Source organism: Helianthus annuus, chromosome 6 (genome assembly GCF_002127325.2).
Source record: "Helianthus annuus cultivar XRQ/B chromosome 6, HanXRQr2.0-SUNRISE, whole genome shotgun sequence".
Classification (NCBI taxonomy): Eukaryota; Viridiplantae; Streptophyta; class Magnoliopsida; order Asterales; family Asteraceae; genus Helianthus; species Helianthus annuus.
The window spans coordinates 92,031,536-92,042,872 of record NC_035438.2 but is presented as its reverse complement, the minus strand read 5'-3'; the positions used below and the strand labels follow the sequence as shown (position 1 = coordinate 92,042,872).

At 33.9% G+C, this 11,337-nt stretch overlaps 1 protein-coding gene across 1 annotated transcript; it reads left to right on the top strand.

Annotated features, from left to right (window-relative positions):
• Positions 1-3,510: 3,510 nt before the first annotated feature.
• On the top strand, positions 3,511-8,871 carry LOC118479595 (protein FAR1-RELATED SEQUENCE 5-like). Its single transcript, XM_035974204.1, has 9 exons — positions 3,511-3,602; positions 5,438-5,661; positions 6,041-6,179; positions 6,356-6,799; positions 7,010-7,268; positions 7,356-7,563; positions 7,802-7,917; positions 8,247-8,372; positions 8,743-8,871. Exons 1-9 carry the CDS (start codon positions 3,511-3,513, stop codon positions 8,869-8,871), a joined length of 1,737 nt encoding a protein of 578 aa, XP_035830097.1.
• Positions 8,872-11,337: the final 2,466 nt, after the last annotated feature.

The following is an 11,337-nucleotide window of genomic DNA, read 5'->3' as shown; positions in this document are numbered from 1 at the left end:
AACATAAATTTTGATATCTAAGCTGATTAGGCTACAATATTAGACATGTTAAGGCATATATTACTTGTCATAGGACTAGTTAGGCGGTCCGAACGCGTTTTACGCGAACGACGCATTAAAGTAGCATAAGCTACCTAAACGGGTCGTAATGGGTCAAAAGCACTTAGGATAGGTTCCGTTTTAGAACGTCGGCTTTGTTAAACCATATTACATGAGTTCCCACACTCATTTGGTTTTCGAACCCTCATTCTATCCAATCCTCCGATTTAGGTCCGGTTTATTAACGTAGTTACCTATATTAGGTGCCGTTTGATTTCCGTGATCTCTAGCATTGCTTGGTTGTTACTCAAGGACTTCTAGGCAATCTCAAGTGAGTACATAGTCCCCTCTTTTACTGTTTTCAAACATTTTGGGGTGAAACACATGTGCATACTTGTTACTTTCGTGCTTTCCATGTTTTATATCATACTTGCTATGTTCATTAGTACACTTATAGTACATGATTTCATTATGTTTTGCTATGTATGTTTACTTAGCATGCTAGCACATTGTTTTACATCACATTTTCTGTTGCATATGTTCACTTAGCATATGTACACTATGTTTTACATTTCTGCTATGTATGTTTACTGAGCATGCTAGCACATTGATTTACATGACTTTTCTGCTTTGTATGTTAACTTAGCATACTTAGTACACTATTTTCTCATAACATGCTTACATTTGGTATGACATTTGGTTTGTTCAACGGGACTAAAATACGTTCATTAACATTAGCTACGTCGCTCGGTAGTAAGTAGTGGTACCATAGGACTTGACAACTCCCATTCCTGATATCCTAGGTTTGTTTGGATATAAGGAATGACTGAATCCGAAAACATTTTGATAACCTTTACTCTAAGGTTATCCTACAGTCTCAAGGCTTGAATGTATACGTTTAACATTACCGCATAAGTGTTTGTATCAGTAAAGCATGCATTTTGCGAAACATGACTTTTGATATATTCAAAATACTTTGTTTTGTACATTTTTACTTTTGGTCTAAGTAATCACATTTTACTTACATTACATAACATTGTTTACACATCATATGATTTACATTTTGACATTAAACATTTGACATGGCTTATACAATAACATTTGACAGTTGGTTTAAACATGAACATTTTACATTTTACATTGGTGGTTTGTTTAAGTGATTTAAATAACGAGACATGTGTAATATGATAAAAGCATGGTGGATACGCCGCTGGTACTTCCTATATATAAGTGCTTTTATGGTATTACATATCGTAGCGCTATTTAAACCATTTCAGTTTAGACATATTACATTTACAACATATTTTCACTTAAACCTCGTTTTACAAATAACTTAATTTGTACAACTCATTTTTACTTGGTTATTCATTTAACCATACATTATTCTTTTATATATACTTATCATTTGATTTTATTATCGATTTTCAAACATCTTATGAAAGAAAACACTTTAAACAAGATTCATGACTAATTTTTATTAAACATTTCTTTAAACTTAAGTCATGAATCCTATTTTCATAAAACCTATGTAACTCACAGGCATTTTTATGCTGACGTACCTACTTTCACATGTGTTTCAGGAGCTAATGCATAGGTTTGTTCAAGATACACTAGGGTGGACTCGGGACTTAGTGACATAAAAGAAGCAAGATTAGTTTAAATAATGTTATGAACTCTTGTTTCCTTTGTTTAAAGACAATGTAATTCCCCTCTTTGTTTATAAATAAAACTGAACTTTAATTACCATGGTTGTGAAACAATAATTCTGTTACAACACTCCCCGATGTTTCCACCATGATTTGAAGTTTTACGTGGTCGGGGTGTGACATCAACAGCCGTTACGGAGCACTAGATCAATCGGGCAGCGTATCTAATACGTAACCGGGGGTTAAAATACTTACAACGAAGCAGAGCTTCGCTATTATAGTAGGTATAATGCCCGGGTATAATTTTAGATTTAGAGAATTGAGAGATTCAGAGGGAATTCGAAGTTTTGAACGATTTTGAGTTGAATGCCGATGCTCTTTATATATAGTGCTGATCATTGAGTCCCTCGCGCCCCACGACGTAGCCAAGGGTGGCTTTCGCGGCCCACGATCTAGGGGGTCTAGGGCGTAGCCGGGACTAGTCACACGCATAGATTTGACATGCACTCGACACGTGGCGGCACCGGGTGAGGGCGGGTGGCCAGGCGCTCGCGTCCCGCGACGGCCCTCAAGGGCTCTGTCGCGCCCCGCCAGGAACCATTAAAATTTGTTTTTAATTAATTTTCATAAAAATAAAGGTATTTTGGGGCCATTTCTCATATACGGGGTGTATTTTAGGACGTCTAGGGGTGTCAGGGGTGTTTTAGGAGGGTTGTTATATTATTTATTAAAATATATAATGCACTCGTGTTAAGCATAGTAACCCAACTCAACTTTATCAATATGTCACGAGACAGGACCCCAACATACTTAGTTGGGCAGAGCCTTGACATGCGTTGGTGGGTCCTAAATCAATCGGACAGGGTATCGATTCAGCGATCAGGGGTTACAACACTTAAAACGGGGCGGAGCTTTGAATGAATTATTAAAGAAAGTTATAGAAACTGAGGGTGAGATTGAGAGCAGTTTAAAAGGTCTGTTGTTTCCTATTCATACTTGAAGATCTCCTTGGAGTGCACACAACTTTTAATTTTTCTATCATTCTTATCACTACACGTAGACAAGAATTTGGAAAGTTTTAGTTTATTATTATTATTATTATTATTTTATTTAATATATATATATATATAATTAATTTAACTGCTTCAATCATTTGGCGCGTATAACTTTTAAAATATGACGTTTTATAATATGCCATTAGAACGATAATATTTTTATCTACATTTTAGCCTAAGTTTCATTAATAACGGAGTAAGGTTAATTATAATTGTATTTTTATTATATAATTATTAAACGGTTCCTACGTTCGCCAAAGTACCTCATATTTCTAGTAGTCAACTTACCCATGATCTACCCGTTTAATAACATAAGTTTTTATATTCTTTATCTTATAATTTATAAATAAAAATTTTGGGAATGTTATAGTGACGGTGGAAGAAGGCAGTGGTGGTGGGTTACCCACACCTGTGACGGCGACGGTGGTGGTGGTGGTGGTGGGTCACTCACACATGTGACGGCGGCCCCCACGTTTCTCCGGCGACGTTGGTGAAGGTTGTCGGTGATGATTAATGGCGACGGTGGTGGGTTTTTGACGGTGACGATGGTGTTCCTTTGTTTCGATTGTGTAAGATGTTCTTGAAACAAATTATGATTTGTGTTTTCTTTGATTCTGATAGTTTTTTTGATTTGCGTTTTTAACACAAATTATGAGATTTTTTGGCAGTGATAGGTTTTTGATTTTTTGCAGTTGATATGTGTTTGATCTGTGTTCTTGATTCTATGGTGATTTTGAATAGTGAACTATGGTGATTTTGAACACTGAACTATGAAAAATGGTGGGTGTTTGAATAGTGTTCTTGATTCTATGGTGATTTTGAACAATGAACTATGTGGGTTTGATGTGTTGGATTTGTGGCGGTGATGATGAAAAAAAAACCCGCATATTTTGATGATGATGGCGTGGCAAGGATGGTGGAGGGTAGGTTTTTGAACTTGCAACCCCACTTTGCAGCCTCTGATTATCAGAAAATCTGAGCTAAACCCCATTTTTTTTCAAGGATCCACTCATTTGTTTTGATTTTTGTTTGTTGGTTTTTTATTTTTTTCCCTAGTCTATGATGATAACAATCTATCTGAGACACATACCGAGTTGCGATTTCTGGGTGCGTTCGTTTTGGGTAAAAAAGCTTTTGTAAAAAAAAGTTAAAACCGTAAACTTTTTAACGTAAACCGCAAATTTTTTAAAAGTAAAACGTAAAGTGTTTAACGTAAAACCTAATTTTTTTAACGTAAAACGTAAAAAGTTGAACGTAAAACGTAAAAAGTTTAACGTAAATAGTTTAACGTAAAACGTAAAACGTAAAAAACGTAAAACGTAAAAAGTTTAACGTAAAACGTAAAATGTAAAAAGTTTAACGTAAAACGTAAAAATTTTAACGTAAAACGTAAAACGTAAAAAGTTTAAAAAGTTTAACGTAAAACGTAAACTCTTTAACGTAAAACGTAAACATTTATGTAAAAACTATTTAACGTAAAACGTAAAACTTTTTCTACGTAAATTGTAAAATGTAAAAAACCATGTGATAAAACGGCGCCGAAACAAGGGGCTTGAATACGGGGCATAAAAACGCCGCGAAAAAATCTGGACGTAAAAAACGCCGCGTTAAAACGAGACGTAAAAAACGGTGCGTTAAAAAATTTGAATTTAAAAATGCTTTTAATTAAAAAAAATAAAAAGTAATATAATAAAACAAAAAAGTAATAAAAAATAATAAAGACAAAAAGACAAAAAAGAGTAATTTTACTAAACTAACCTTTTGGATTAAAATATTAAAGACATAATAAGATAAAATGTATTTAATATTAGTTTTAGTTACTTTTAACATGCGATTTTGATTTTTTTTGACATGCAAAATTAATTTTTTTAACATGCGAACTTTTTTTATAACATGCGATTTTCACTTTTTGGTAACAAAACGTGCGATTTTGCCATCGAGCACGCAATGTACGTTAAGGCATATTGTACGATATACTTTCTATATATATATATATATATATATATATATATATAGAGAGAGAGAGAGAGAGATAGAGAGTCCGGTTAACGTACCTAAACCTAAACCCCCCTCCCCCACCCCCCAAAAACCTAAACCCCCCCCCCCACCCAAGCTAAAATGCTAAAAACTAAACCCCCAAAAAACCTAAAAAAATCTTAAAAAAATAAAAAAAAATCTAAAATTTTTTTTTGAATTTTTTAATATTTTTTATGTTAAAATCGCTACTTTTAGAAGCCAAAAAAAATTTTTTTTTTTTAAAAAAAAATTTTTTTTGGCTTCGAAAAGTAGCGATTTTTTTATAAAAAATTAAAAAAAAAATTTTGTGTGATTTTTAGCTATTTTTAGGCATTTTTGGTGTGTTCACATTGGTTCTCGCGGTTCTCACAATAAGAGGTGGTTCTCGCATGATCTTCTCCCTATATATATATATATATATATATATAAATAGAGAGAGAGAGAGAGAGAGAGAGGAAGTGTAGGATACAAATCCCCTAATCGTACATTATATACGCGATATTCTCAGCCCTAGACGTGTCCTGATTCATTTTTCACTCATAAGATTAAATCAGACAATTAATTCAATCATCTTAGGGCAAAATCGTCTGTTCATTCAATCAGCGAGAAGTTCGTTACACTAATATCCCGGTAATTATTATTCGAATCAGTTTCAAATTTTTCACAATTCTCAAATTGCAGTTTTCGTTCTTCTGCGTTCGGGTTTGATTCAATTGTTTTTTCAATAGATCCACAGAGCAGCACCGCACGAAACACAGATGTTGATTTTGAAGAAGCTCGATTGATCGGTGATCAGGTTCAGTTATCTGCATATCAGAAAGTTACGATTGACGATGTTTTAAATCCGGAACCTGCAAATCCAAATCGAAATGCAAATACAAGTGGTGTAAATGAGTGTTCGAATGGTAATTATGTTAATTCAGATTGTTAAATTGTTCATAGATTTGTTTTGTTTAATCGTAGTAATGATTTTGTATTGTTGTAACTGATTTGGAGTTTGACTGTTGAGCATAATTGATATGAAAGCAATCTGTATAACTTCGCATGTTATGAGTCTGGCAATTTGCATGTGATGTTTATTTTAAATGGTGATTTCGCATGTTATGATGATATAAATTGCATGTGTAAAACATATTTATCAAAATGGTGATTTTCGCATGTTACGCGTCAAAAAATTCGCACGTGTTGTCTTTTTATGATGAAATTATAGAGTTTTAAATACATCGCATGTTATGAGTCCGATAATTCGCATGTGTTTACCTTTTTTTTATTTGTTTTTTGTAGATGAAAAGATTTACACTCCTGAGGTTGAACCATCAGCTATACCTGTGGTTGGAATGCAATTTACCTCTATCGAACATGCATACGTGTTTTACCAAACATATGCTAAGTTAGCTGGTTTTCTACTCGGAAAGGTGGTGAAGTACACAGTGGTGGTATAACCAAACCTAAGTATTTTGTTTGTTCTAAAGAGGGACATAAGCCATTGTTTATTGACGATGCTTATTCGAAGTCAAAAAAGCCATTCAAATCAAGGAACAGGGGGACCATTAGAACTGGCTGCAAAGCTCAACTTATGATTTGCATTGTGGATGGTAGATCATATACTGTAAAGAAATTTGTTGATGGTCATAATCATAAGTTTGTATGTCCACACGATATTCATATGCTGCTAGCGTATAGGCAATTGTCAGATGTCCAGGAGGAGATGATATGGGAACTAGGCACTCTAAACCTTGGCCCTGTGAAAGCTTTTCATATAATGAGGAAATGTTACGACGGTTTTGAGAATGTTGGCGCCACGGTTGATGATTGCAAAAACTTTAGGAATCGAATTAAAAGCTATATAGGAGAATATGATGCTGACATGGTGATCAATAGGTTGACCGACGAAAAACAGTATTTAGTTGATTTTTCGTTTGAATATTCTGTTGACGACGACAAACGGTTAACTGGTTTGTTCTGGGCCAATGGGTTATGCAAGCGTAACTTTATGGAGTTCGGGGATGTGATATCGTTCGATGAAACTTTCAAGACAAACAAGTAAGTGTTAGATAAAATGGTTTTTAATTGTTTTCGCATGTTATAAGATTTCCTAAACTTGCAATATCGCATGCTTTTTTTCATTGAATATTAGGTGTTGAATATATCACATGTTATACTGTCTATTTCGCATATAATATTATGACTATTTCGCATGTGATAATTTGTACTTCGCATGTGTACTAAATCTTTAATATTATGGAATTTCAGGTATAAGATGGTGTTTGTTCCGTTCACTGGGATTGACAACCACTGTCGAAATGTAAACCTTGGAGCTGGGTTGTTGGCATCGGAGAGCATTGACTCTTATAAATGGCTTCTAAATTCATTCGTAAAGCCATTTGGACGACAGCCAAAGGTTGTAGTGACGGACCAAGACCCTGCGATGAAACAGGCTATTGAGGAGGTTTTTTCTACCAGCAGACACAGATTGTGCATGTGGCACATAATGAAAAAAGTGGCAGATAAAGTATAGCATGCTATATTTTCTTTCGTTAGCGTTTTTTTATAATATAGATTCGTTATGGGCAGATTTAAAAAGCATTTATCAGTATAGGTTGGACACGAGTTGTGCAATAATGATGATTTCAAAAGGAGGATGTGCGATATTGTATGGACTGATTCCATTGAGCCTGAAGAATTTGAGAGACAGTGGAAGTTGGTGATGATTGAGTACGGTCTCACTGAAAACAAATGGATTGACGATATGTTTTCGATAAGATACATGTGGATTCTGGATTTTTACCGGCATGAGCCCATGTCTGGTCTCATGCGAACAACTTCGAGATCAGAGAGTGTGAATCATTTTTTTCCCAGGTGGCAAATTCACAACTCACTCTTGTAGAGTTTATGAATCATTTTGACGGTGCAATGGATGTCCAAAGGTTCAATCACAGAAAGAATGATCATATTTCAAGATATACTGAGCCTGATGATTGGAGCAAAACTACTTTGGAAAAAGATGCTGCTAAGATATACACCAGGTCTATATTCTTTTATCAGCAAACAGAGATATATGGAACTATTACCGAGTGTCTGCCGATGGACACCAAATCGAGGGTCCACAGATAAAGATATCGTTGAAAGACTTTAAAGCTCATGGAGATGGGTTGTTAGAGGTAATATAGCATATATATTTGAAACATGCGATTTTGAAAACCACATGCGAAATTCTTACAGAACATGATTTTGCATATGCGATTTTTGATGAACGTATGCGATTTTAAATTAAAATGAAATTTAGACATGCGAAATTGTTCATGTACACATGCGAAATTATTATTATTTTTTTTGGTTTTCTTATGTGTGGTTCAAGAATCTTGAAAATGATGTAACTGCACAGTATAGCTGTTTGCGTTTTGAGCAATATGGGCTGCTATGTAAACACATCTATTTTCTTTTCAAGATGTTTGGTGTTAAAGAAATACCAAAAAAATATGTTATGAAGAGATGGACAAAGGATGTGGTCCCGAATGAATTAAACGCGACGTTCGATGTAAAGGTGGGTGATAAGGATGAGCAACACAAGGCTAAACAGATTGCTCGTGAAATCATCTACACAGGGGAGTATTTGGTTAGCAATTTGATATCTGACCCTTATCAACTTGTTTTAGTCAGGGATCAAACGAAGCAAATTAAATAAAAAGTTGATCAGAGTCGTATAACCAAGCAGCTTGATCCAAAGTTTGACCATTTTTTAAAGCTCATTGGTTACCAACAACCAGTAACTAATGCACCTCCTATTGTCCGTGTTCCGGCTGGTATAAGAAACAAAGGACGTGGCTCGCATAAAAGGAAATCTAAGAAGGAACAAATGATCAGCCGCAAAGGAAAAAGGTCAAGGACATGTGGTGTATGCAACGAAAAAGGTCATGATATTCGGACTTGCGAGATACTGAAAGGCAAACAACAAAAGAAGATGAAGGGAGTCCAGATTGAAAAAGGATCCCAGGCATAAAGCCAATGAGGTCGAAGACGATGAAGAGGAAGATGAGTTCGAATATTACAGTGGTGGTAGTGATGATGGCAGTGAAGAAGATGAGTGGGAGGAGGTTTCAGACGAGGAAGATTAAATTTGTTATCTGTACATGCGATTTTATACGAAACACATGCGATTTTATATTCATCTGTTTATATCATACATTCATGCGATCTAGTATGTAAACATGCGATTTTATATGCATCAGTTTATAATTAGTCTAACATGCGATTTCACTTTTAGTACATGTGATTTTGAGTTATCTTGTTTTTTTTTTTTTTTGACAAAGATGTCTAAATCATTCATGCGATATATATTATAATGAAGCATAAGATGTATTTAAAACATGTACCCAAAACATAAATATAAAGTAGTTGTTATTGTCTAACACAGCTAAAACCATAAAACGATTAAGCAGAAATCTAGTTACTTGAAGCAAAGATTTTGTCACGTTCAGCCGTGCTGAACTCCATCTTCTCCTTCAAAGTGTTTAGAGCATCTTTCAAGAAAGAGAACGCTAAGTCATCAGCTCGAGACTGTTCCTTTATGTGATCCAAAGCTACGTCTCTAAAGCTTGATGGTGGTTCTTCAAGTAGTCTCTCCCACATCTCTTGATTTTTCTTGATTTCTTCAAGAATCTTCCCATGCACATCAAGAATCAAATGAGAAGAGGTGACATCGGTGCTTATTTCTGTCAACGTGCGAGTTGACAATAGTTCCTTTATTGCAATGTTTTTTTTTTATTTTTTCTGAATCTTCAGATGCCATTTTTGTGGGTGTGTTGTGTGTGTTTTTGTGTTCAGTGTCTTAATATGGAAGGTAATTATCCCTGGATATTTTATATTAAAATGGTAAATTTGTTATGTAAGTAGGGTGGTAAGTTCAGTAGTATTTATGGTAAAATTGATCATTACAAGTCAAATTACAGTCACATCGGTAATAAATTCATTTTTTAATATAAAATAGTTAATTTTTATTTATTTTAATTATTAATTCATATTTTTTTTTGCATTTTAGGACAAAGTTACATGAAAGTATTAGCAGCATTTTATTCAAAATCGCATATGATTCGAAAACGAATTCGCACACTTTAAGAAACCCCATACAACATCATTTTTTAAATCGCATGTCTGTTAAGAAAGAATTCGCAAACTATAAGAAATCTCAAACATTATTAACTTTTTTTAAAATCGCATGTGTACAACTCCTGAATTCGCACACTATAAGACATCTTAAATATTATTAACTTTTTTTTTTGAAATCGCATGTGTATAACTCATGAATTCGCACATTATAAGACATCTTAAATATTATTACATTTTTTTAAAATCGCATGTTATAAAATATGATTTCGCACACTTTAAAAAAACACAACATTTCTTTTTGTCTGCAATGTTTTTTCGCACTTTTGATATGTACTTCGCAAATTTTATAATTTTCATCCTGCATCATCTTCTTCGATAGACGGTCTATCGATTTGTTTCAGTTCTGAACTTCCAAAATCAGCTGATAATGAAATCACAGAAGGAGGTTGGTGAATAAGAATCTTACGTTTATTGTATTTGATTTATGGATCGAATTTTGATTACTAGTTGGATTTCGAATATGATTTTGAATAAGAATCTTACGGTATGATTGTGAGTTTTTGTTTGCTGATTATTAGGGGTTTTTGATTTCGCAATGGACGATTTTATTCTTGGCGGTTTCATATATATATTTTAATTTGATTAATTTAATAGTTAAGCACGGGGTTTAAATGAGATGATCTGACGGTTGTGGTTATAGCGTACATAATGCACGATTAGGCATATATATATATATATATATATATATATATATATATATATATATATATATATATATATATATATATATATATAGGGGACCGCTAAAATGAAAACCACCTCCAGTTGTAAGAACTGAAAGAACCACTTTCTAGCCTTTAGATCAAGAAGATGGATGGGTGAGATTGAAAGTAACTAAAATTAATATTAAATAGATTTTGTCTTATTATGTCTTTAATATTTTAATTCAAAAGGGTAGTATAGTAAAATTACTCTATTTTGTCTTTTTGTCTTTATTATTTTTTATTACTTTTTTGTTTTATTATATTACTTTTTATTTTTTAAAAATAATTTTTTTTATTAAAAGCATTTTTTGAATTCAGATTTTTTAACCAAGCGAATTTTTTTTTGCGCGCCGATTTTTGGCGTCTCGTTTTACCGCGACGTTTTTTTACGTCCCGTTTTTTTCGTGGCGTTTTTATGCGCTACATTCACGCCTCTTGTTTTTACGCGCCGTTTTTTCAAGCGTCATTTTTACACGTTTTTTTAACGCGCCATTTTTTACACGCCGTTTGTTACATGTTTTTTTACACATCGTTTTAACGCCCCGTTTTTTTCACGTTTTTAAGTGCCGTTTTTTAGGCCCAGTTTTAGACGCCGTTTTTTTCCGCGCCTTTTTTACGTCACGTTTTTACAAGCCGTTTTTACGCCCTATTTTTTACGTCCCGTTTTAACGCGCCGTTTTAGCGTCCCGTTTTTATGTCCAGTTTTTACGC

Bases quoted from the DNA above. Each gene is read 5' to 3' on its own strand.
- LOC118479595 (XM_035974204.1), top strand. From the start codon at position 3,511: ATGAAAAATGGTGGGTGTTTGAATAGTGTTCTTGATTCTATGGTGATT. The intron at 3,603-5,437 runs GTGATGATGAAA...CTCAAATTGCAG, and splicing joins GATGTGTTGGATTTGTGGCG to TTTTCGTTCTTCTGCGTTCG. The intron at 7,918-8,246 runs GTAATATAGCAT...TATGTTATGAAG, and splicing joins ATGGAGATGGGTTGTTAGAG to AGATGGACAAAGGATGTGGT.